The following is a 27,478-nucleotide window of genomic DNA, read 5'->3' as shown; positions in this document are numbered from 1 at the left end:
ATTTCCTAGGCCTTGTATGCAATGCCAAAAGGCATACTTCTTCTCATTTGGTCATCGGCCATGGAGGACGTGACAGAACGTTGAAAGAACTTTCACCCAAGTACGAGAACTTTAAACGTCATGATGTCAAACCGTAAATTCACCTTTGTGAGCTGAGCCAGAAAACAAAACAAAACTTGTGGCACTGAAACCAGTCGTTATTTTCGGATTTCAATTTCCATTATCAGGTCGCTCTCATAGATTTTCAGTATTTTCAGTAAGAAAGTCCTGTACTTTATTTTGTGTTTCTTTTTTTCATTTTCATATACAGTATGTCTGTTCAATAAAGGCCTTTTCCTGACTCACTTTTCATACTTTGCCTAAATAGTATTTGTCATTCTGTATAATACCTAGGTATTACAGTATATACAATGCACAGGGAAAATATTATAGCATATTAAAGTAACACAGACATTTCATGCTTTGCCTAAAAACATCACACATCACTCATATAGATTTCCAAGGCATTCTAAACAATACCTGCTTCTCCCACATTGCAGATAACAAAATTCATACGATGGGTTTCATCAAAATCAGAACCAAATGAGGCAAAGGCCATTTGTTGAACTGAAACAGAAAAACCCCTACATATTTATTCTGTAAGCAATAATAAAAAAAAAAATGCATAAGCACATTACTTGGATGATTTTTAACGGATATGTAAAAAAATAAATACCAAGTGCAGTATAATTTATTAAAGCAAAAGAAGTGCATACAACCGATTGCCACAAACTGTAATAAAGCAAATTAATTACACGGACTAATCCAGGGTTTTCAAGCATCTGCAACACAAGGGAATGCACACTGAAAAAATCCACAATCCACATTGTCTCTAATTTAATTCGGTGACAGGATATCAGCCTCCCTTCAGTGAATATATAACCAAACCGTCACATCTGAACACCATGAATCTCTCTTACTGAAAGTTTCTGCACAAACTGTGAATAAAAGTTTTGGTTGAAAACCTGCCGATTATTTTAATGGCCTTTATCGATTCTGGTTTTGTTATAAAATCTACTTTACAGAATAGACAGGCAAGCTGTTTTGATTTGGTGAAGAAATAAAAGCATAAGCTCCCAAAACAAAGTTCAAGATGAAGACCGTTCCACATACACTCATGGGATAACTAACCAGGATTTGGTCTCCCATGGGTCAAGTGTATGATAACTGCTTTACACTGTAGTTTAAAGTTGACCACAGGGCTGTGATGGCAGGTCTGGAGTGCTGCAATTTAAAATCATGAAATGGTGATAAACACCCATAAGAAACTACAGCAAGACAATGTCTGGACAACACAATGTTACTTTAACAAAGATTGCATCGATACACTTTTTAGTGATTTAAGATCCTTAAAGAAGGTTTTCAGTCTTCCAATCCACAGTCTCAATTTCAGAGCCAAGTTTTGTCAAAGGTTCACTGACAAGAATAACGGTGACCAGGTAAAGACATGAGGGTGAAAAGAAGTGTGTGAGCAATACAGCAAGTTATTGACACACACAGGGAGGGATTCTGGTACAAGTCTTATTGGTTTTACTTCTTTAAAAGCACTCCATGTTGCCTATACTCCCTTCACTGGGCATGTGTATGAGCATCATACACCTTGTTGGGTGTTTTCTCTGTTGTGTACAATGACGGACAGACTGAGATAAACCTCAGAAACAAACACTCCCTCAAAAAACTAATGTGGATGAAACTGAATGTCAGCTTCGTCCACATTATTTAAACGTACAAACAATTAAATATCATTAAAGGGGTAACATTTTCGGAGAACTCTTGCATTTCCAAATTTGTGACTCCATCTTCTGTGACAACAGTCTATCCGTCCAGTGTTACCTCAGCTTTCCAAGAACACTTTCAACCAATGCCAGCAGTTCACCAAAGTAGCCATCATCTTCTCCGTGCTCCCGTTCACTTTCTGCTAGTGCAGTGTACTGTTCTTGGATGGAAGTCAAAAAGCTGGCCAGCCCACTATCCTGGCGGTAGAAGTCTCTGCATGGCGTCATTATTACAAGGATGGAACGCAGAGCCTTCTCACGCATGTCATGCTCTGGGGAGGCCAACAGTTCAGGGACGAGGTTGCACCAGCCTTGTTCAGACAACAGGGGAAGAAGTGCTACCTGGGAGTACTGCCGTAGCCGCTCTTCATGAGAGGCATCTGGGACAGCATCCAGTCCAGACTGCGAGATTAGCTCCTGCAATGATACATACACATCAGGTCAAATGATAAGGTTTTAAAAATGGTGCAAAGAATTTAATAGTTCGGGAATACATCCGATCCATTTCCAACACTCTTATCTAGTTCAATGTAAACGACAGCCAGTGCCTGTTCCTGCAGCATTGGGAGCAAGGAACACAACGACCCTGGTCAGCACACCCACCCACCCAGGTCATGTACACTCATTCATAGGGGGCCACAACTGCTGGATATGGGATTTTAAAGGAAAACCCAAGCAGACATGCGGTAAATGTACCAACTCCTTGACAAAAATTACATTTTCCTCCCCATTAGTGATAAGAAGATGAGACACACATTTAAAAAACAAAAACACAACTTTAACAATGGAGACCAGAGAACGTCAACGGAAGTCAAAACCTACCTAGGATCCCAATATTCCACTCACCTTCTCAATGATCATGTCATATAGCAGAGTGACTACACGCACACGCAGGGACTCACTCCCTCGGGAACGAAATAATGCCGTCAGCACCTGTAATCCCCCCAACTTCAAGAAGTGCTGTTGTGCAAAGGGGAAGTGACGTAGAAGGGAGGCCAAAGCAAAGAGTGCCTGCAAGACATATAATATGGGATAAATACATTTAAAGCCCCCCCCCCCGATCCCCCACAACCAGGAACATGTATCAAAATATACATAAAATATATACAACAGTAAACTGATTATCTGGCAATATGGCAGCAGGGACAACACTTAGAACACTCTTCTCTGACTCTAAACTGGAATCTATGTGAATTTTGTAAGCTCTTTTAGAACTCACAGTGGTCTCCACAAAAACATGCAAGTATGTCCTGGTTGGTGGATGGGAAGGTAAAACAAAACAAAAAAAAAAATGTAAGTGTCATATTGTTGAACAGGTGTATAAGTCGGGGTCTCATTTTAAGATTGATTTTTCAAGACCGACTTATACGTGAATATTTACTGTACGCTTTGTGCCCTTTTCATTGTTATGACTGAACCAGCAACAGCGCACTGCACGGTAACGTGCCGTGCAGTGAATCCACTTGACTTGAGCATTCCTAGTTTTCATCCTCTTTCTCTGTACGTTTAGCATTCGTTTGCTCAGAGGTTGATGTGCTTGCTGCTTCCTGAGCAGCTCATCTTTTCTCCACTGTAGTGGCCCGCTTCTTATCTTCTTTCATTGGCATCTTCTTCCATTAAAACTGATTAAGTCAGTGTTTGTGTTGCAATTACTTAGTACGTTTTCCTTAATTTTTCACCTAAGCTGGCACTTAAATCATTCTTGAGGCTGATTGATGACTTAAGATATGAAGAGGTAAGATAAGTGACAGCGAAGGTGGTAGGCATGAGAACAGCGCCTGTACACATGCGCCACATGGCTGCCCTGCTGGCCACTGCCGAGAGTTGATTCTACAATAAAATAAAATAAAAATAAAAAGAAGAATAACTTTGGAGGTCAATCATCAGCCTGAAAGAGGATAGTAGACGTCACGTAGTATATGTGTACCAAATTTCAGGTCAATAGTTCAAACGGTTTGCGAGCTACAGGTGATTTAAAATCCTGGACAGACAAACGGACAGCCACAGTAGCGTATTATATATAATGATAGGAAGAACTAGACACAAAAATGAACAACCTTCATTTACACACTTTAAGAGAGCGGTTATACCCATAAAAAACAAGCAGGCACCAAGAAGCCATCACAGATAAAACCAATCTGAAAAGTACAGTACAATGTCAATCAGATAATAGTAGCAATAATAGTATTGGTGGTAATCCAGAGTTTTTCTTCAGCAGGATCTGGTTTATGTGTTTTCCTAATTTGGACGTTTTTTTCTGGTCATTAATATTCTCTGTTGTCATGATGGTGGCAAAGTCTGTGCTGTTTCGGATTTTTGTTTTCTTGCAGACAGCACCAGGTTTGTGATGTCAATGGTGTTCAATTGCTACATTATTACATACATTTTTAAAAAGTTGGCAGCTTATTTATCTACTCATCCACAAATATTTTCCTCTATTCTGCCTCTCAGCCTCCCGTTTATTGTTAGTGGAAGCAAAAAGGTATTTCAATGAGGACTTTAGTGTCTGGACCTTTCTGCATTTCCCTTGTTTGATGATGCATCTGATTTAGTGTTTCTGGCTTTGACAAAAGCTCCTGATATTCTGACCCTTCTTGAACCAAGCCAGCGTCTATCCCTGAAGACACTCGCATTTCTTGTCTGTTTCTGCTTTTTGTCTCTCACTGCCATTATAAAATAGTAGTAGTAGAATTGTTACGTGCCCATAATACTTTGAAATTCTTATCAGTTTGTCCAACCAAAAACAAGACATTGCAGACACCAGGGTAAATAAGAATTTGCTAAAATATAAGCTTGTCATTGTATTTAATAGAAAACATAAATTAGCTAACAGATAATCCCACATTGTCTCATAGGTCATATGTTTAAATACTGTGAAAGATGCTGTCACAGGTGAGAAATCACACAGAGCCATCCTCACAATGACAGGCTGGTTACAAATTTGGGGCCTTAGAGTCATAAACCCCAATTGACTTAGAAGGGAAATCTCTTTGTTCAAGTGAGAAAAGGAAAACTTCAGATTTTTAACTGCAACTGTAAGGATGTCTTATATGAAGCAGGCACTCCCTCTCTGTTCGCCCTCACTACAGAGTGCCTAGCTTAAAAAGACTGCCTGGGGTAACAAAGGCATATGACTGTGTCAAGTCTCAAAACATAGCAAAGAGAACACTGTCAACAGTGGCTTTGACTTGCATAGATGCAGCATAAGTGGACGTAAGGTTCCAAGTGGGCAAAAGTGAAAGCTATTCTGGAAAGAATACTGAAATGTTTCCCAAAGAGGATAAGTGAGTGAGATACCGGACATGTTGATGAACCTCCAGGACTGTAACTCAAAACTTAAGATCAGCTTGCTTCTCTAACACAAACAGGATAGAAGATACCGGAAAACCCTAGCCTTACTTCAAGCCAGCTAGATATTTGAGGTTCAGGGTCATCAGGGACCTCTACTTGCAGTTGTAGCCTGGTGTACTTGTCACACAAGACTTTGAAATTGTTTCCAGAACTTGAAGAGAAGTAAGCTTGAGAAGGGGTTTAAAATCTGTCTGAAGCCTTGGACACACACATTGGGGTTTGAGTCAGAAGGAGACTGAGACAAAGTCTTACTGGTGGGATGACTGGTGACCTCTGGTGACAGACCAAGGTCAACTACCATTTAGGTAGGCAAAGAAAGCTTAGATATTTTGTCTTTTACGTTTCTCCTTGTGTTCATCTCTCCCCAATGTTTATTTTACATCCTTGGTGTTATTCTGGGTGTGAAATGCTGTCACACCATTCACCTTGGATGGCAGAAAGGAGTTACAGTAGAACAAAAAAAAAAAATACATCACCCAAGTAATACCTGAAAACCTCTAAATAAATGTGGTATGGTAATGAATTACACAGTTTTCAAAAGATTAAAAAAACACTAATTTAAAACAAAATACCTGAAATTTAACAAATAATGTTATTAAACAACAACTGAATTTCAATGTGGCAGTGATCAAATTCATTTACCTTCTTCTTGACAGGTAGGGGCTGATCAGTACCTAGTAAAAGAAGCAGTTTCTGCAGCGCTCCTCCTTCCATTGCTTCAACTTGAACCCGTGGGTTACTGAAGACAGGTTAGCAAGGAAAAAAATTAAATGCAATTTACCATTTTATCTGAAAACAGCTTATACTCTAAAACAGGCTGAGCACATCATATCAGCTACAGCACGTACCTCATAACCTTTGCCACACATGTGCATGGTAGGCAGTCAATGAGCTTAACTAACTGTAAAATGCTGTTCGGGGGGTGACAAAGTGCACTAACCTCTTTTCTCCCTCCTCTGCAGATCATCAGAAAGAAAGCCTACTTAAACCCAACACCCAAACAGATTCTATGTCCGGCTCCAATCCCCGCCCTGTTTCTGACCTCACTTCCACCTAGAGCCATCTGGACACTCCTCTTCCTCCCCTCTGTCTATAAAGCCAGCTCATTGGTTTCCCCCAGTCATTCCCATCCTGGACTGTCATTTGAGACTACTCTGTTTCTTTCACTTCATCTTTGAGACCGTATTGTTAATCTACATAGTGGAACCCCAAACCTTTTTCTTTGTTGTTATATTTCTTTCACACCTTATATAGTGCAAGCACTTTAAAATGACATCAAAACTCCTAAGAAAAACATATGTTGTACAGCACTATGTAACACCACTACTCAAAAGGTAGTATATAAGTAAGAAATTTAAGATTAGGCGCTTAAATTACCCACCATTTAACACAATCTTAATACACCAATTCATATTTTTACATTCTATCCATTTTCTGAAAATGGTTAGTCTAATTTTTAGGGTTACACCAGGCCAAAATCTTACCTAGCAGCACTGGATTCAAGGTGGAAACCAATCACAAGGCAGGAAGTGTTATGAATAATTTCTTTATTTCGTTTTTCTCACACCTACTTGGAATTATTTGGGGCAATTTATACATCTTTTGTGACACCAAGTCAAGTCGGGGAGCACACACTGTTACAGTGTGTTGCCGCATCCACTACATGACAAAACAACTCGGGATTCCGGTTTGCAACCCCCCAGGCAGACACGCGGTCCAGTCCCACCCTCTGGAAATGACCCTCTATCTGCCACAGCCAGGTGTTACGTGGGCGACCCCTTGGCCTGGTCCAGCCACTCAGGTCCCCAACAATGAGGATCTTACGAGCTGGGTCAACCTCGGGTAATCGTGCCACATGGCCGTAGTGCCGTAACTGACGCTCCCTCAAAATGCAGGTAATGTGCCTCATTCGGGACTCTATGAGCAACCGCTCATTCGACACAAAGTCAAACCTGTGGTACCCAAGGATTTTCCGGAGAGACACAGTACCAAAGGAGTCCAGTCTTCGTCTTAGGTTACTGGATAGTGTCACTGCCAAGGTAATTAAACCTCTCGACAAGGTCAACACTCTCTCCGAAAACAGACACACTGCTGATGGCTGTGCCCAAGAGGTCATTAAAGGCCTGGATCTTGGTTTTTAATCCAAGACACTCACAAGTCGAGATACTCAGATTCCTCACTCAGTCTCTCGAGCACCCAGATCAAAGCCTCCATTGACTCAGCGAAGATCACAGCATCATCAGCAAAGTCAATATAAGTGAATCTTTCTTCACCAACAGATGCCCCACAGCTGCTGGACCCCACGACCTTGCCGAACACCCAGTCCGTACATGCATTGAACAGAGTAGGAGCAGAACACACCCATGACGAATCCCAGAATCAACTTTGAAAAACACAGAAGTCCTGCCTCTACTCTGCATAGCACTCACAGTACCAGTGTACAGGCCAGCCATGATATCCAGCAACCTCGAGGGGATCCCGCAAACCCTCAGGATGTCCAACAGGGCAGCTCAATGTGCATTATGAAAATCGACAAAGGCTGAAAAGAAACTCTGCCGATAATTGCTTTTGTGCTCCGTGAGAACCCTCAGTGCCAGGATGCGGTCGATGGTAGACTCCTTAGGCGTAAAACCAGACTGTTCCAGTCGCTGGTAGGTGAGCAAGTGATCACGGATCCTATTGAGGGCGACCCTAAAAAGGACCTTATTTGACACTGAGAGCAGTGTTATCCCCCTGTAGTTGCTGCAATCCAGGCGATCACCCTTCCCTTTCCAGATGGGACAAGACCCATTTTCCAGTCAGTTGGGATGATGCCAGTCTCCCAAATGGAAACAAAAGATTGCTTGCAATGCCAGGAGGACAACCTTACCACCAGCCTGGAGAAGTTCACCCTGGATACCACAGATCCCTGCAGCCTTTCCTCCCCTCAGCTGGTTCACCACTTGTGCAATCTCAGTGAGACTGGGTGGTTCACAGCTAATTGGAGGATCAGCCTCAAGAACCGTAGACCCAGAGATATCCAACGTCCTAGCCAGAGGATCAGCTTTAAACAACTGCTCAAAGTAGCCAGCCCAGTGGGTCACAACTGCAGTATAATACGTAAGGACAGTTCCATCAGCCACTCTATGACACCTATGGAATTCAATTCTGACATTTATTTGGGGAATCAAGATTTCATGTGAAAGTGTATTATTTTTAATGCTATGCTACGCTATTATTGTGACCATATAAAGTTTCAGTGCATCCATTACATTGTATGCGAGACTGGATAAAGTTATTTTCCACAAAATGTTTTTTGTTGCCTTTCTGGTTAAAGGACTTCAGTTCTGAGCTCTTGTTTTGCCCCTTGTTCTGGACTGACTCCTGGTTTACGATCCTTACAGGGCTCTGGCTAATGGCTTTTTTAGAATCAGAATCAGATTTATTGGCCAAGTATGCAAGCATACAAGGAATCCGAGTTACAACTAAACCTATATCTCATCAAAAATCTCAGGAGAAGCTGCCAAATCCAATACAGAACTCTGGACTTGGGATTTTTCTAAAGAGAAGAAAGCAAATAACAGCTACTGAAAGGCAAGGTTAAATAAACTATACAATGTACTTACATTTGAGAATCTCATTTTGTAAGACAGAGTTCACAACATTTATCCATCCAGCCAAAACAAGTCATTGTAGCACAGTGTGCAAGGTAGAGACAAACTCTACACGGTGCAATAGTCTGTCATATGGCAGACACAACACTCACAATTTCACGAACATCCGGTCTGTATAGAGCTGGCATTTATCCCAACACATTTCTTCCTTCATGATGCAAGTGAAATGCTAGAACATCCATAGGAAAACATGGGAAGAGTACAGGGGGGAGGCACAAACGTCACCGTGCCGGGTAAGATCACAACATCAAGAAAACATGACAAGCATTGTTTGTAAATGTCAACTCCGTTACCTAGAGACAGCAGAACCAAGTACAAAGGCAGCATGCTCTTGCAAGATGGGCTCAGAACTGTTAAGTGTATTGATAATCAATTGGAGGCCCCCAAGAGAGATCAAATCTTGAGCATTATCAACCTGCAGCAAAACAAAAAAAGCCATTGTTAAAGATAAGCAGTTATGACAATGATCTAACACAACAGTTACAGCTTCAGCGGAATGGCTAAACTACAACCAAACAAAAATCAGATGAATGTGTTGAGATCGTGTTAGTGCATAAATTGTGGTGTACTAAACTGCAGTCTTGAAATTGGTAACAAATTGTAGGCTTTACCTGATGCACAAGGTACTCAAGATCAAGAAGTGCAGTGACCTTTTCCTCCAGAGAGGCCTGTGAATTATTAAACTGCTGCACAAGCCTTGTCATGACCTGAAAATCAGTCTCCATCATTGCACTCAGATCTTCCAGGTCTTTTTTTAGTTCCTCCAGTGGCCGATATTGGGAGCGAACAGCTGCCTGTGCCTCCTGCAAGAGAGAGTTTTTCAGAATATTTATAAATAAAAATATACATTTTTAAAAAAATAAAATAAAATAAATTATAAGGAGAGGACATGTGAATGTGCTTATAACATGTATTTCTATAGCACATTTTCATAAACAGAATATACCTCAAAGTGCTTTACCAGATGCATACATACACTATATACAAAGCATGTGTACACGTACATAAGTAAGTAAATTATGTGTTGAAACTTTTTTAATGAAATGAAACCCATGCAAATACACACACACACACACACACACACACAATATAACATTATGTGTGATAAAATGCATTACTAAAAACATTTGTGATGTACCAGCTGTTGGAATGGCAAATGCAATGCACAAGTCTCTTGTTATATGCCATTTGGTATGAGATTCATAAAAGTAGTGTTAATTTTTGTGATGTGACATTTGTTGGAATGATAGAGACATTGCAACTGGATGGACACATACATTTTTCCTCTTATTAAGGTGGAGAGTACAAATCGATAAGATAGATTAATCTATGTAAAGTATATGTAAAACACACACACACACAAACTCAAGTCATAAAGTTTTACAACACCAATATTTTTACTGTAATTTAAACATTTCAAGTGTAGTGAATAACCTGAAAATGTACAAAATGCAGGAGGTTAAAAAAAAACTGAAAAAAGAATGTAATTTTCATAATTATACCAAAAGATCTTTATCAGGGAACCCGTAATGGGTAACAACCTACAGCTTTTCTTCAGCAATGGAAGTTCATTAAGCCTTGGAAGTTGATGTAAACGATTCCTACAGAAGTTCCAACCCTTGTTGAATACTTACAAAGTAATGTTTGAACAAACTGCATTACTACACCCAATATTTCACTGTATACTGCTGTCATAAATCTCACGCAAAAGGCAATTGACAAAGGAAGACACACAGACCATTGTAAGTCTCAAAAGCGGAGGTCTTTCCTTTCGACAAATCGCAAAGCGAGCCAAGCTGTCAGTGAGTGTAGTGTCCTACACCATCAAGAGGAACCTGGAAACTGCAGGAACATCTAACTGGAACAGGCCTGGCAGACCCAACACCACAGCAGAGTCAGAAGACAACCTTCTGCAAGTCAACAGTTTGCACGATTGTGTCTACAGTAATGGCCAAAAGTTTTGGCAGGGACACAAATGCGATGTTTTAAAAACTTTGCTGCTTCAGCATTTTCACATTATTTTTTTTTACATTTCTATGGTATCCTGAAGAACAATTATAAACATTTCATAAGGTTCAAAGGCTTTTATTGACAAATACATGAAATATATGTAAAGAATTGATGTGTACAGTGTTGACCCTTCTTCATAACTGTATCAGCTTCTGATGGTGATCCATTCTTGCATTTTTAGTGCTTGGAGTTGATCACAATTTGTTGGCTTCTGCTTGTCCACCTGCTTTTTGAGAACTGAGCACAGGTTCTCAATGAGATTAAGAGCTGGGGAGTTTATATATTATATGTCTGCTGTGTCAAATTAGAGATAACAGACTGCAGGATCGTTCACCAGCTGCACACGTCTGTATGCATGTTATCTCAGCAGTGCCATATAAACCCATGATGTGAACAGGCGGCCTCTCTTTAGGTATGTAAGCTCTGCCTTGTTTCTTTTGTATTCACATTTTAATTACACCAAGCTCACTGGTTAAACCTTCACTAAAGAACTTGCTACAGCACAAGTTTTATCAGAACTCTTTTCTTTTTGGGCATACAGTACTTCTGTACTACTTCTTTATCATTGTCGCAACACTGGAAATTATTTTATTTCCTTCACGTGTTCACTGCGTGAACTGAAATTCCTGGTTGCTAAGTTGCTCTTTCTAAATTGTTAGACAGAACTTTATTTGTCCACAGGGGGAAAACTGCGGCTTTTTACAGAAGCTCACTAAATAAATAAATAGATAGTCTGTGGATCTGAATCCTATAAAACACCTTTAACATGTGAGATTCTCAGCATGTACATGTGGCTGACACATCTGCAGAAACTGCGTGATGCAATCCTGTTAACATGGATCAGAATCTCAAAGGAATGTGTCGAACATCTTGTGGAATTAAAGCCATGAAGAACTGAAGTCGTTTTCAGAGAAAAAGGAAGGCCTTTCTGTATGAGTGCAGTGATCCTAAGAATTTGCTCGGCGCGTGTGGAGTATGAGCAGCACGGTGGTGCAATGGTTAGCATCCTGGCTTTGCTAACTGTGGAACTGCACTTTCTCCCCTCACCTGTGTGTGTGTGTTCTTCTGCATTACTTGTATTTTTACCCCTCATCTCCAAAGATGTGTGGATTCTTTTAATTGATCGCCCTAAATTGGCCCTTAACGAGTGCACATTTGAATGTGTTCTGTGATGGAGTAGCACCTCATCCAGGACTGGCTCCTACTTTGTGCCTTGGATTACTGGGATAGTATCTGGCACCCCCTAAGATCCTGAATCTAATTAAGCAAGTTTGAAATGATTACATGGAGCTACATTTAACTTTTAAAAATGTATTCTTGAAAAGTGATTACTAAACAATTCTTTTCAGTTTGCATTTTTACATGGGAGTGTTAATCTTCTCGCCATTTTGAACATATTTGAATGTTAAAACCATTTAAGAGATTTACATGTAAAGCTGCCTAGCGTGCCATTAAATATCAGAATAAATCTAGCCACTTAGACCATAGCTAAATGGCTAAGTGCCCATGGCCTTTATAAGTTATTGGCAAATAGCTATACAACATTTGTTTTTCTTAAAATTACGCCTGTGCATTTTTTTTTTCTGTAACTGATTACAAATTTATAAACAACAATTGTGGAATGTGCACTGAATGAAGAGATTACAGAAGACGAAGTGTACATTCATTAGATACCTTACCATGAAAGAGTTCGCTCCCTAGTGGCCTACAAGGTCTGTTCACTTTTAGGCTCATGTCGACTTCAAAGCTCTTACTGATTTCTTGGAGGCAAATCTCTTTTGTGCAAAGCTCATTCTCTCTCATTCCCCACATGCTTGATGGGATTGAGATCTGAAGACTTGGGGTGTAACGTCATTAGGCCAAATTCAGTTCCCTGTTCCTGGAAAAGCTGCAGAACCTTTTTTGTTTACTAGCATGAAACGTCATCCTGCTGAAAAACCCCATTCAGCACTTTGCTTATTATATAATTCATCCAATCAGTATGGAATACCCTGTGGCATTCAGGCATTGTTCTATTCATTATAGAGATGTATTATACACACACACACACACACACACACACACTTAGCAGGCATTAATAAAACCAGCTATCAGTTATTAGGCAACCTATATGTAAAACATTTTCAACAAATTCCTAAACAATCTATTTATTTTCATAAACATATTCACTCTTAAATCCTATTTATGCTAACAATAAGCCATAAACCTTAATTGTAACAAGGTCTACCATTAAAAACAAAAAACACATTTATTCACAAACACACTGGAATGCCATTATATAAGGTTCAGAATGATGTATAAAATGGCATAACTGGTTTCCACCCAACTGTCTGTGCAGCTACTGACAGCTAAGCCCCAGTTAATCACAGTGTAAAAATAAGGACAACAGGTTGAAAAAAAGGAATGTAATGTTTGCAGCCTTGAAGTGCATAATGGATATTATAAATAATCCTTCCACTATTTTCTTAACTTGCTCAGTCCGATCTATGGTCTTGGGTTCTTTGTTTTTTTAAGGTAGAAAACAGTTGTGAATGGGACTGGCAAGAATACAGTATGTGTGAATGCCAGGCATTCGAGATAATCTTCTTTTCCAGAAATTTCAACAGCCAAATCACTTTTTAAGGCTGCTTTTTTCACTCATCATCTCACTTGAAGTTAATTTTCAAATATTCTTTTCTAGCAGAGCACAAAGATGCAAAGATGGTTGGCATTCTTAATGGAAGTGATGTGTAGGACTGAAGCCAATACCAGCAGCATTGAGAACAAGGCAGGAACAATCCCTGGATGGGCTGCCAGTCCATCACACAGCACAGTCACACAAACGACCAATTTAGAGTTACAAATTAGCCGTGATATGGGAAGAAGCTATGAGGCAGCAGTGCTAGCGACCTCCACCATTAGAGCCTGCCATCAATAAGTAAGGTACAATTTGGAACTAAGGAAACATATGGCAGTTGAATTTTAATATAAACTAAGTGTCAACCAAACATATGACAAATAATTTAGTAACAGTTTGATGAGCCACTTTGTGAAGGTTTGCACCAGTTGTATTAAGCAATGAAAATAAAAACTAAATGTTTTTACCTCATCTGCAGAGCTGATTGCCTCTTCTTTTAACTTTTTCAGAGCCTCCTTGAGTTCTTGAGCTGAAAAGGAGTGTGAGTCTTTAGCTGTGACCTTGTTCCTACTGTAAAAAAAAGACAAAATGAATCCATCTATCCATTTTGGAATATACTTAATCCATTACCAAACACATGTAGTTCACAAACACTAGGGTTGTATGTAGTCTGTGAGAGCAGCATAAAGCACAAGGCAGGGGCCAATGATGGACAGGACACCAGTTCACTCAAGTACACTTGTGTATGTTATCAGGCTAACTCAGAAGGTCTGATAATGTAGTTAAGACACCTGCACAGAAACACTTTTTACATGAATGTTTGCCTCCTGTATCCTCAAATGAACAAAGTTAACAGTGGACTAATGTATGGAAACAATTTTACCAAAACAGCATGATGCAACAAACTATGACATACTATAATCAATGATTTATGCTCAAGAAAGAAAAACTCCTATAATGAATGTCAATTCAAATTTTAAAAAGGAAGTAACTACATTAGGTGCATACAATTATAGCTTTTAATGTACAGTATATGTTACCGGCAATGTATGAAATGCAGGCAATGAAGAGAATGCCAAAAATTGGACGTCAAAGTATGAAACGCTTAACATTTCACGCATTTCCTAAGCATTCTATGCAATGCCACAAGACAAACCAGCAAAGTATAAAATACTCCCGCTAATGACGTTTCTAATGTCACGCGACTTTTGACGCTTGCCTCAGATGGAGAATTCCCGAGTTGCATTTCAGTGCAATTTAAAATAAAATGTTTCCTTCCTTGTTGCAACAAGCAGGTTCATATTTTATTTTCTCTCGTTTACCTCAATAAGAAAGTCCTATACTTTATTTTGTGTTTCTTTCTTTTTCATATACGCCTTTTAAATAAAATCCTTTTCATGACTCTCTTTTAATTCTTTGCCTAAACAGCATTTGTCATTCTATATAATGTCTAGGTATTGCATAAAATGCTTAGGGGAAGTAAATATAATTTTAAAATAATTTTAGATTTTTCATTCTTTGCACAAAAACAGCAGGCATTCTATATATTGCCTAGACATTCTATACAATGCCTGCATTTCATACATTGTCAGTAAGATATAGAATTAATAACAAGTCCCTTCCTTTCATTGGGAACACTTAAGCTAAAAAATATTTTAAAATGCTCCGAAATGCCCCTTTTCCTTTCCATTACTTTAGTCCAGTGGTCTCTTTTATGCTGTCAGGTAGCTTGGCTTCTCTCTCTCCGGTCTGGAGGTTCAAACGCACGTGGGATCCTGCAGGAACTGCTTGGCCTAAAAAATAACAGAGAAAGCAGTGGCATATTACAGAATGCACAGTCAAATTGATCCACACAATTAAATTTCATGTGAACAAAGCGGATTAAAAAATGTTTAACTTTAATTAAAGTTTAAAGAAACTCAGAAGTAGGAAAGGACAGCAAATAAGTACTAAGATCCGACAAAAATCCAAAGTCTCAAGAAGATTAAAAACAACAATGTAAAAAGCGCACTCATTTTTGAAACAAATAAAATTAAAACTGAAGACATTTAAAGAGGTCATAATCAAAACAATTTTCAAATACATACCTCACCTTTGTGTAACATTTAAACGGGACTCTTCCAAAATACCAGCATTTATCACTAGAATATTTATATACAAGAAGTGGTCTACCCAACCTCTCTACATAAGTGACTGTCCAGGGACTACGTCACCAATCTCGACAAATTCAAACCAGGTAAGCAGGTGGCCCCCCCGAGTGTTGGTGTGAGTGTATGTGTGTTGGAGAAGATTTAAAAGGCTTTAAAATTGTGAAATAGTATAATGGGCCACAGATACAATGGCATGAGCACCTCAAGAACTATTAGCCAGCTTGGATTTCCCATCTGTTGGCATGATCAGTAACGGCTCAGTGATCAGAGAGAAAAAGACACTGTTAATGATAGGGGCAATCATGGCTTACGCTACTTGGATAGAATAATGGACAGGCTACCCTCAGTCAAATGAAATCCATGGATAATAGTGTTAGCAAAAGCAGCACAATAATGGATAGCCCATCTTGCTTTATATCCATTCAATGACCCAACAGAGTTTCAACAAACACTGACTACTAAAAAAAAAATGGGAAAGTACCACCTAGCATGATGAACCCTAGTTTCTGCCAAGTCATCCAGATGAAAAGGACAGCTGTCGCCAATGCAGGCTAGTAGTGACAAGTGTAAAAGTCTGGCCTGCGCTTTCAGGTTCTATATTTGATACCTTGAAGATGCAAGATGCCTTTATTGTCATTGTACAATACAATGAAATATCATTTGGAGTAAGCCTATGGATGCCTTAAATAAAGGTATACAAGAGTAGATAATAAACTAAACCTTAAAACTATGAGAAGCACAGTTACTATTAACAGTTCTGAGTATACACAGTAAAGGTAAACATGTAAGCGTAAATACAGAGAGTTCTGGGTGGCATGGTGGTGCAGTGGGTAGCGCTGCTGCCTCTCACAGTTAGGAGACCTGGATTCGCTTCCCGGGTTCTCCCTGTGTCCGCGTGGGTTTCCTCCCACAGTCCAAAGACATGCAGGTTAGGTGCGTTGGCGATCCTAAATTGTCCCTAGTGTGTGTGTGTGTGCCCTGCGGTGGGCTGGCGCCCTGCCTGGGATTTGTTCCTGCCTTGCGCCCTGTCCTGGCTGGGATTGGCTCCAGCAGACGTCCCGTGACCTTCTGTTAGGTTATAGCAGGTTGGAGAATGACTAACCGGCTAAATGAGTTCCACATGGGTCATGTATAAGTGTGTGACATGTGTGGTTGTGTCACATGTTCAGTTCAATCAGCTGTGGCTTCTGTTATAGAAAGGGGCAGTGATCACTGTGCATTTAATAAGTTGATTGCTTTGAGATAAAAACTCTTCTTCAGCCTGGCAATGCGGGCATGCAGAGCTCTGAAGCACCTGCCAGAGGGCAGAACAGTGAAAATGCTATGGCCGGTATAGGTGAATCTTTACAAATGTTCTTTGCTTTTGTGCTGCAGCGATTAGTGGATATTTTCCAGTGATGGCAGCCGAGTGCCAGGGATTCTCTGAGCCATTTTGAGAATACACTGGAGGGTCTTCCAGTTTTCAGAGGTGCAGCCAGATCTGGTACCACGCTGTAATGCAATACATGATGACAGATCTCTATGGTGCACCTGTAGAAGTTAACCAGCAGCTGTTGTGGGAGTTGTGATTTCTTCAGGCTCCTCAGTAACTGAAGCCTCTGGAGACCTTTCTTGGTCATTGGTTTGTTGTCCATGACAGGTCCTGGCAGATGTGGACTCCCAAAAATCTGAAACTCTGGACTGTCTCCATCCTCTTGCTGTTATTGCTTATGGGATGGTGGCCATTGTAGTTCAGTCTCCTGAAGTCCAGAATGAGTTCCTTTGTTTTCTTGGAATTGAGTGGAAGGTTGTTGTTGGCTCCAACTTTCCAGACTCTCAACCACTTTTCTACGATGAGCAGAACAATGCTTGAATGCCACAGGCTATTTCAACATCCCTGATTGGATGAATTGTGTAACAGGTGTAATAAACAAAGTGCTGAATGGGGTTTTTCAGCAGGATGATGTTCCGTGCTAGTAAACAAAAAAAAGGTTCTGTGGGTTTTCCAGAAATGCGGAACTGAATTTGGGCTAATGATGTGACAACCCAAGTCTTCAGATCTCAATCCCATCTAGCAAGTGGGGGATGAGACAGAATGAGCTATGCACAAAAGAGATTTGCCCCCAAGAAATCAGTAAGAGCTTTAAAGTAAACACGAGCCAAAAAGTGAGCAGACCTTATAGGCCACTACAGAGCAAACTCTTTCATTGGAAGGTATCTAATGAACGTACACTCCATATTCTGTAATGTCTTCAAACAGTGCACATTCCACAATTTATGTTTAAAATTTGTGATCAGTTACAGAAAAAAAAATACACAGGCTTAATTGTAAGGAAAAAGAAAATGTTGTATTGCTGTTTGCCAAAAACTTATAAAGGCCATGGGTATTTAGCCATTTAGCTACGATCAAAGCAGCTATATTTATTCTGCTATTTAATGGCACGCTGGGCAGCTTTACATGTAAATCTCTATGGTTTTAACATTCAAATATGTTCAAAATGGTGAGAAGATTAATGCCCTCTTTCATGTAAAAATGCAAACTGAAAAGAACTGTTTAGTAATTACTTTTCAAGAATACATTTTTAAAAGTTAAATGTCATCAGAGATGGACGTCTGAAGCGGAGCTCCGTTAGCAGCGATGTTATTTTTTTTATATTAACATCTTATAATCCTGAGATATCCTGTATCCAACCTGAGGGTACTACTACAGTATATGCAAGCATATATAAACACGGCCAACAAGAAAGGGCCTCAGAAAGAAATGAAAAATAAAGCTACATTCAAGCTTAGACCGACAAGTCCAAGTTCAAACTCAAGGTATGGCTTTTCAGAGACTGACCTGGATCAGATGGGCGAAAGCCCAGACTCCTCGGGACCACGGCCCGTTACATCATCTCCGGCTGAGAGCAAAATGGGGAGCGAATGTACGAGTGAGAGTGACGCAGGTCACGATAGCTCGCAGATTGGAGAAGATCATCTGACACTGGAAAAGGCCTTGCAGTCCGCGCTTTCAACTACTCCACGCGAGCCAGGAACAGCAGCTGTAATAGAGCCCGCCGCCTCACCTACGGTGCACGAAAGCAGAAATGATCTGTCTGAATTGAAGGTGATGATCGCTGACCTCAAGCAAGAGATAAAGAAAGATACAGTGATCCCTTCGCTATATTGTGCTTCGACTTTCACGGCTTCACTCCATTCCGGATTTTAAATGTAAGCATAACTAAATATATATCACGGATTTTTCGCTGGTTCGCGGATTTCTGCGGACAATGGGTCTTTTAATTTATGGTACATGCTTCCTCAGTTTGTTTGCCCAGTTGATTTCATACAAGGGACGCTATTGGCAGATGGCTGAGAATCTACCCAATCATAGCACGTATTACATATTAAATAAAACTCCTCAATGATATACGATACGTGTGCTTTGCACACTTCTAAGCTCTAACAGCCCGTATTGATTTCACTCTCTCTGACATTCTCTGCTCCTGACGGAGGGGGTGTGAGCAGAGGGGCTGTTTGCACAGTGGCTGTTTGCTTAGAAGATACGGACGCTCCTCTAAAAAATGCTGAAAGGCTACCGTCACATCGATCCCTTCATTGTGGCCGCTTTATCGCGGTGCTTGCATACTTAAAAGCTCAAAAGCCCTATTGATTTTTGATTGTTTACTTTACTCTCTCTCTGACATTCTCCGCTCCTGACGTGCACCTTGAAGAGGAAGATATGTTTGCATTCTTTTAATTGTGAGAAAGAACTGCCATCTCTGTCTTGTCATGGAGCACAGTTTAAACTTTTGACTAAAGGGTGTTATTTCATGTCTAGAGGGCTCTAATAATATTAAAAAAACGTATTTAGAAGGTCATAAAAAGGTTTTCAATGCTCTAACTGCGAAAATATTAGATTTATAAATAAAGAATCCTACTTCATGGAAATTCATTTATCTATCTGGAGCGTATTAACCGCAATAAACGAGGGTTTACTGTATAACTGTGCGGAGAATATTTATAAATAGTGTGGGAGAGTTTCTAAGGGCCTAAAATATATAAAATTAACCATACAAACATATGGTTTCTACTTCGCAGATTTTCACCTATCGCGGGGGGTTCTGGAACGCAACCCCCGCGATCGAGGAGGGATAACTGTATAAGGAAAAGCGAGAAGGCAAATGAAAAGGCAAGTGAGAAGGCAAATGAGAAGCTGCGACGGGAGCTGCAGCAGGATAATAAAGACTTGGAGAAACGCATATATATTCGCTTTGAGGCAGTCTTTAAAGATATGCTGGGTAAAATTGAAGAGCATATTCAGGAAACCACGTCTAAACTGAGCACACTTGCTGATCAGCTGGAGGATGTCAAGGAGACATTCACGACTCAGATTGAAACAGCCGAAAATCTAGCTGCCACTGCTGAAGGAAAAGCAACAGCAGCCAACGACGAATGCAAAAAACTCGGAGACAGACTTGCTGCTCTGGAAGATGGAAGCAGAAGGAATAATATTGGAATCAAAAGTCTACCTGAGAATCGTGAAAGTCCAAACCTAGTGAAATTCGCTGCTGAACTATTCTCTAAAATAATTGGAGAGGACTTTAATTTCAGATTCTGAGATAGCAACGGCTTATCGCATACGCGGATCAAATACCTTTAGACCTAGGTCTTTTATTATCCACTTCGAGAGATTATTATTTAAACTAGAGGTGATGGCACTCCTCAGACACAAGCAAGAGATTATATATGAAAATAATCACATTCGTATTTCCCTGATTTCTCTCCCGCAACAGCTGCTAAATGTGCAGCCTTCGATAACATAAAAAATATTTATTTGACAAAGATGTGATAAATAAATAAATAGTGGAAAAAAAAAAATTTAATGTAGTTCCATAGCAGAGGCAGCCTTAGGGGTGTGCGGGGCCTAGGGCTGACCAACCCCACGCGGAGCCGGTTACATCAAACGCGGCTACCGGTATGTGTCGACTATATAAACTTGCACGCAAATTTAATAAAAATAATGCTAACATACACTGGATTTTTTCATTACAGTATTCAGGTAACTTTTTACAAGATAACAAGATATTAAACTATAACCATCTAATCTATTAAAAAAGTGCAATTCATAATTCATAACAATACCATAATTCATGACAATATGGTGTCATGTGTAAATTAGTATGGCCTCTTCTAGAAAAGTCACAGTTGTAACACATGTTGATGTCATGTCAGCTGGTTGTCATGTTTTTGTGCATTAATGTTCGGACATGTTTATGGCATACAAATAAAATGTGAGTTTCAGTGTTTCGACAGGAAGTGTGAAATTAACATAGAGGAATCATCATGAAATCTCTTACCGGTTTCCAGGTTCAGAGACGAAAATCCACTTTTCTTGCCTTGCGATTGGAAAAGTCATTGATGACACCTTTGTAGTCTAATCTGGATGCAATGTCTTTTTCTATAGAAAGCAGAAGCCAACCCAGTGACTAATGGGCTAAACTTATTTTAGGAAGGGATTATACTGGCGACCCTTTTCGGGCGATGAAGGTGGACTATGAAATGTTTTCAAAGTCGTACATGGGCAGAATATGACCTTGAAGAGGGATTTTAAAATGGTTCCTCTCAGAAGCATCTCAAATTTTATATAATATATCACCCCACTTTCCACCCCCAAACGCTACTCTTGCTCCATATAATCAATTCAAACTTGCTTAATTAGATTCAGGATGTTAGGGGGCACCAGATCCTATCCCAGGAATCTAAGGCACAAAATAGGAGCCAGTCCTGGATGAGGTGCTACTCCTCGTTCAAATGCACGCTCGTTAAGGGCAAGGGAATTTTCAGTTCATGCAGTGGACACTTAACACCACACAGCTGGTCAAGAGGGCTCAACAATGGCTGTACTTTCAAACGAGGTTGAGGAAGTTTCGTATGTCGACTAAGACCCTCAGCAGCTTTTACAGCTGCATTGTTGAGCATCTTGACCAGCTGCATCACCGTGAGGTACGGCAACACTACTGCTATGGACCGCAAACGCCTGCAGAGAGTGGTAAAGACTGCTGAGAAGATCACCAGGACCCTACTGTCCTCTCTGCAGAGTATCTACAACTGCAGAGTCCGCAGGGGAACTTCCTCGATCCTCTGGGATCCCACCCACCCCCATCATGAACTGTTCACACTTCTACCCTCAGGCAGGAGGTATAGAAGTATGAAATGCAGGACTTCCAGGCTAAAGAACTCTTTATTTCCCAAAGGCCATTAGATTCCTAAATAACAGACTGCAGTTTATAACAATGATTCACCTAATTCTATCTACCTCACACAACTGTATTTGACTTGTCCATCACACACCTACCTGCACATTACACTTTAAACTTCTGTTCTGTTTTTATACTTTATGCTGCCTCTGTTACTTATTATCTATCTGCTACTTATTATTTATGTTTATCTTTATGCGTTGGTTTTGTCATTTGGTGTGGACAGCAAAGAAAATTTCATTGTACCGGGAAATGTGGATCCTTAATGTGCACATGACAATAAACTTTGAACTTGAACACGTGAAAGAAACAAAATAATTCCCAGTGCTGTGACAATGATAAAGAAGTAATACAGAAGTACTGTAAGTCCAAAAAGAAAAGAATTCTGATAAAACTTGTGTTCCAGTCCTGCGGTGGGCTGGCAACCTGCCCGGGATTTGTTTCTGCCTTGCACCCTGTGTTGGCTGGCATTGGCTCCAGCAGACGCCTCCCCCCCCAAGAGACCCTGTGTTAGGATAACACGGGTTGGATAATGACTGACTGTGACTTGTGTTCCAGCAAGCTCATAAGTGAAGGTGTAATCAGTCAGCTTGGTGCAATTAAAATGTGAATACAAAAGAAACAAGACAGAGCTTACATACCTAAAGAAAGGCCGTTCACATCATGGGTCTATATGGCACTGCTGAGATAACACGCACACAGATGTATGCAGAAGGCGAACAATCCTGCAGTCTATTATCTCTAATTTGACACAGCAGACATTTAAACCCTAAATGCTACTCAAGACCATTTTGAATTTCAGGAAGGATCCAAACCAGAGTTGTCTGTTAATTAAACATCAGATTTGGATCAAAACACAACAGTAGTTTTCTTTACCTGGCTTGAGAGACTGCCATTGATTTGTAGGCTGAAATACTTCCAGATCTTCAGGGTCCAGGTCATCATCTACTTGAACATCCTCATCCATGCCGTCATTCTGCGTAACCGTAAGGGCTGATGTCTCCTGTAGAAGAATGGGGAAAAAAAAAGAATGGTGAAAGAAATGGAAAACATATGATGGTCAGCAATAAATCATGGTGAAAAGGGAAACCGAAACGTCAAATATAAGGCCCTGCAGACTTTATCTACATTTTACCAATTTAAAAAAAATTATATCCTGTAAAATGTTTAAAAGAAATAATCACCTTCGAAATGGATTTTACAAATCGGGTTATGTACTGTACACGCAAAATAAATAAACTTAAGCAACTGTTTAAAGTGTGCCCTCACAAATCACAGCTTTGAAGATTACAAACTTCATTTTAAAATCACTTACTTGAGCTCTGTCAGCGACGCCAATAGGGAGGATAAGTATTACTATTACCAGGGAAACCATTTTAATTCTTTTGGAAGTGGAAGGGGGCAGGTTTCGTGTTGTCATCATTTCTGTACTTTGCTGAAATAAACTACACAAAAAATGTTGTTATAACAAATGGGCCTTGTTAATTTAAATTTTCATGGTGGTAAAAAAAACTTAAAAAATAATCCATCCATATTAAGAACCTGCCTGTGGAGTCTAGGCCCTGGCAGTACTGGGCACAAATCAGGACCCATCCTGAGAGGATTAGTATTCCTTGGCAGGCCACATACACACACATGCAAACCAACATATTCATATGAACCGAGCCATTTGTAAATTGCTTTGTTTTCTTGCCATTATCACTGTAATATTGTCCAAGTAGGACTTCAGAGGGTGTGGTAACACAGTCTCTTCCAACTCTGTTTTAAGACAGACATGGGGATTTTAAGTATTCGACAGAAGTTGGAAAACCTGTACAAATTGTCTGCTTCAACTTGCAAGACTTAATTTCCTTTAATAGCTTTTGACTTGGTAGTGTACTTGTGACATCAAGACAGATGGTGAGCATGAGAACATGAAAAAAAATTCAGAAATATCTGGAATTGCTTATCTTTTGGGGTGTCGAACTCCAGGCCTGGAGGGCAGCAATGGCTGCAGCTTTTCATTCTGTTTTCCTAATCAGTGACCAGTTTTCACTGCTAATTAACTTCTTTTCCTTTCATTTTAATAACCCTAGTTTTTAAGGATTCAGTCCTCTAAATTAGATTCATTTCTTCATTAAATGACAGCCAAACAGAAATGAGATGTGAAACAAGCCAATGGATGACCAACTAAACTGGGATTTCAAACTCCAACCAAATCTCAAACCAGTCTCTTAACGAGAAGTTGATTCTTGCTGTTAATTAAACACCGTTATTTAATTCCATGGCTTGTTGCTGCTCTTGTTCTACCACAGCAGACATTTCCAAAACTGTTGATTTTTCTGTTTTTTCTAAGAACACCATCAAGATCTTCTGGTGACCTGAGAGATCAACCTTACTGAGACCTCCACCTTTCTTTATTTTCAGATATTGTGTGCTGGGGATAGGTGAGCTGATCATGGGTCAGCTCATTTTGTGTCTCATTATTGTTTGGCTGCTAATTAAGGAAGAAATACAACTAAGGGGCCTGAGTCAAGTTAATTAAAATTATAGAAAAAGTTAATTAGCATCAAAAACAGCTCACTCATTAAGAAGATGGTTAGAATGAAAACCTGCAGCCATTGTGGCCCTCCAGGACTGGAGTTCGGCACCCGTGTTTTATAGGAATACTGAATGTACTGACATGGAGTGTGATTTCCAGATTTTACTCTCCATTTTAAATAACCCTCATCATCTAAGAAGTGGCTTTTTGAAACGGGCAGTGACAGAGAAGCAGTCACACACTGCTTTACCTTTCACTGTCATTACTGCCCATTTGTGTGACACACTTATCACAAGCTAATTACAAGATTAAGAGATGCTACAACTATGCACTTTTGTCTTTAAACAACTGAAAAACACAGCAGTTTATCAACTTGCTCAGAATGACAGAGTGCCAAGATCAAGAATCAAACAGACAGCCTTATGGTTTAAAAACCAGTATCCAGAGAATTATGGCACAATTGATGTTAATCTGATGCTAATCGGACACCTTAACTTGTTTTGACTTTTAATTGTTTTGATTCTTTTAACTGGCAGCCAAATAATAATGAAATGTAAAGTGAACCAGCATTGGAACAGGTTAACTGAGATCCTACTTCCAAGTAGTGTGTGTACTTCATTTATTATGCTTTAATAAAATATGTAAAAAGAAAAAAAAAGTGAAGGTTCGAGAAATATTTGGTGGGCAAATCATATGAATAAGAGAAAATTACAAATGATTGATATGGAAGAATTGAAGCACTAAGAGGCCAGAAAATTAAATAACAAGGCTTCATTAACAGATGAACAAGAGATTGGTTGGATTGAAATTGGTGGTCTTCGAATAATGGTATAACACCTCGAAGTTAGCTGCTTGGTAGTTTGGATGCCTTTACATCACAATATTGTTTGTTGGTTTAGCCGGTTAAAGGAAAAAAAAATTTAGGTTGACGGCAAAAGCAGACTGCCAAATCAGCCGCAGTAATTGATTGCTGATTAAGACTGTGGCCGGAAGAAAAGTTAAATCTCTGCGGTCCTCTGGGAACTGAGCTTGATACCCCTGCCGAAGACCAACAATTGTAAAGGTAAACCTCCTCGGACGTTCATCACTTTCTTGTTTAAAATTTTATTTAGCGGATACGTTAAAATATATTACCACTTCTGTCGTAACTTACATAGCGTACAGTCATTACATGTAATTGCTAATGATGTTGAACGTACAGGCCACAGAGCAAGTTGTTTTTGTAAACATTTCTTTCTCGAGAAGTCCATTCTTACCAAGGCTTAAAGTAAACTCACCGGCGTACACTTGTTTCATCACCCAGTTATCTGTAGTGTGCGTTTTCTTCCGCTTCTATTTAGCTTCTCCTTTTAATGCTGTGGCGTGTGTGTATTGTTTTAAATGTATCAAACATGAATAAGACGAGCACTGTTAAAAGTGAGCTGTTTCTTTTGCACGTTATTAACATAGTGATAATGACATGCCAGCTCAATAACACGCTGGCATTTGGGGTGGCGTGGGCCAATCAGACTAAAGGAATTCTCACGCAGACTCCTCTCATTGGTCCAACGTTAAGAACACTCGCGCGAATGACGCAAGTGACCCGGAAGCTTAATTGTCACGTTGCGTGAAGGAAAGACCTAATGAAATTGCAGAACTCGCTCTAGACATGAGAAGGAGCGCTTATATTTGATCCTTGCATTTAATTTGGAATTTTGGCAAAGCCAAAATCTTTGACATTTCAAAATTTGTTAGAAATTGGTGTTGATTTTCAGAAAAGACTTCACTATTGACATTCTTATGGAGGAAATTTTTAAATTGTATTTTTGCAAGGTACAGCTCGATACTAACTCCCTATTAGATAGATGCAGTATTTCTTTGACATTTTCAAACGGGCGCAGAAAATTTTGTACCATTTAAAACCAACGCTGCTTTCTTTCTTGCACTTCGATTTCTTTGAGATCGTACACCGTGACAGTGATGAACTGAGTAGGATGCTAACAGCGAACACTGCAAACGGCAGGGCGCTATAATTATAATGTGGTGATATGCAGCTTCAGGTATGAAGTCCTTCTATTAAGCTGATGTTCAAATTTAACAGATCATCTGAAACTGGCCAACCCTTGCGGCCACATATGTAAAGAGAAGACGATGTCGTGTGTGATCTGTGCCATCACAGTATGGTGACCTGCAGGGCCTGTTCTTGGCTAAGGTCGAGTTGACACCGACCTGGGGGCGCCATATATCCTTGAGTCGGCCCTGGTTGTGTGCGTGTTGCATCGAAATTGCATGGTTAGTGTGTTGCAGTGGGGCAGGTCATCGTTCACAGAATACAGCTGCTTTACTCCTAAAGGCCACCTTCTAATTGGAATGGCACTGTGATGACACAGTTGTGTCTTGGACACTGTCATAGGTTTGAATGCCCTGGCTAGGTGTATCAATATTACGTTTGTAGGTTCCCTGTCGATTTTTTCCCCCTGCTGACATACACGTTAAATTAACATCTGTCTCTGTGTGTGTGAGAGCGCAGGACCTGCAATTATCATGTGCCCAGTGCTACTAGGCCAGACTCCAGGAACCCTACTTTGATCCAAGGTGGTTTGGTAATCTTGTGTAACTCGGAGTCACTGGAGCTCGATGTGGGTATAATTTAATCTACATTTTCTCGTCCTCCTTATTCTAGGCCATCAGGCGTAAGGAGAGGAGATAATCCAGGATATCCGTTCATGTCATCCACACTTATTCATACTAGAGAAGTTTACCGCTCTCCCGATTTCATACTCGGTGCAGCATACATACACCATTTTCAAATTATTTTGTCATGGACTGTGGGTAATCGGACAAATGGATGCAGGTAACTTGTAACGACTGTGTGTAAGATGGAGCCCTGTGATGGACTGCCACTTTTCCAGGGATTGTTCCTGCTTTGTGCCCAATGTTCAAGATATAACGGTTTGAAAATAGATGGATGTTTAGCCAATTACATTTTGGTTGGTTTTCACGTGTGTGAATATAACATGGGCTGCTGATTTAATCGCCGTTAAACAGTGCGATTAACATGTTAATTTAAAAAAAAAAAAAAACCCTAAATGCGTTAATTTAATTCGATTAATTTGACCGCGCTTCACACACGTTATTGAAGATTCACCAAACAAATTCAGGTCT

General features: G+C 40.0%; 1 protein-coding gene across 1 annotated transcript; it reads right to left on the bottom strand.

Moving 5' to 3' along the window:
- Nucleotides 1-700: 700 nt before the first annotated feature.
- On the bottom strand, nt 701-26,965 carry sil1 (SIL1 nucleotide exchange factor). The gene is made up of 10 exons (XM_039776499.1): nt 25,612-26,965; nt 23,129-23,258; nt 22,690-22,816; nt 15,139-15,238; nt 13,913-14,015; nt 9,430-9,621; nt 9,112-9,233; nt 5,808-5,904; nt 2,661-2,825; nt 701-2,231 (listed from the first exon to the last, which is right to left on the bottom strand). The coding sequence occupies exons 2-10, from the start codon at nt 23,234-23,236 to the stop codon at nt 1,869-1,871; spliced, it is 1,377 nt and encodes a 458-aa protein (XP_039632433.1). The 5' UTR covers nt 23,237-23,258; nt 25,612-26,965; the 3' UTR covers nt 701-1,868.
- Nucleotides 26,966-27,478: the final 513 nt, after the last annotated feature.

The sequence above is a fragment of the Polypterus senegalus genome, chromosome 13, assembly GCF_016835505.1.
Source record: "Polypterus senegalus isolate Bchr_013 chromosome 13, ASM1683550v1, whole genome shotgun sequence".
Lineage (NCBI taxonomy): Eukaryota > Metazoa > Chordata > Cladistia > Polypteriformes > Polypteridae > Polypterus > Polypterus senegalus.
This window is presented reverse-complemented; position numbering and strand designations above follow the sequence as displayed.

Bases quoted from the DNA above. Each gene is read 5' to 3' on its own strand.
- sil1 (XM_039776499.1), bottom strand. From the start codon at position 23,236: ATGATGACAACACGAAACCTGCCCCCTTCCACTTCCAAAAGAATTAAA. The intron at 22,817-23,128 runs GTAAGTGATTTT...ATTCTTCTACAG, and splicing joins GCGTCGCTGACAGAGCTCAA to GAGACATCAGCCCTTACGGT. The intron at 9,622-13,912 runs GTAAAAACATTT...TCTCTCTTGCAG, and splicing joins CAATCAGCTCTGCAGATGAG to GAGGCACAGGCAGCTGTTCG.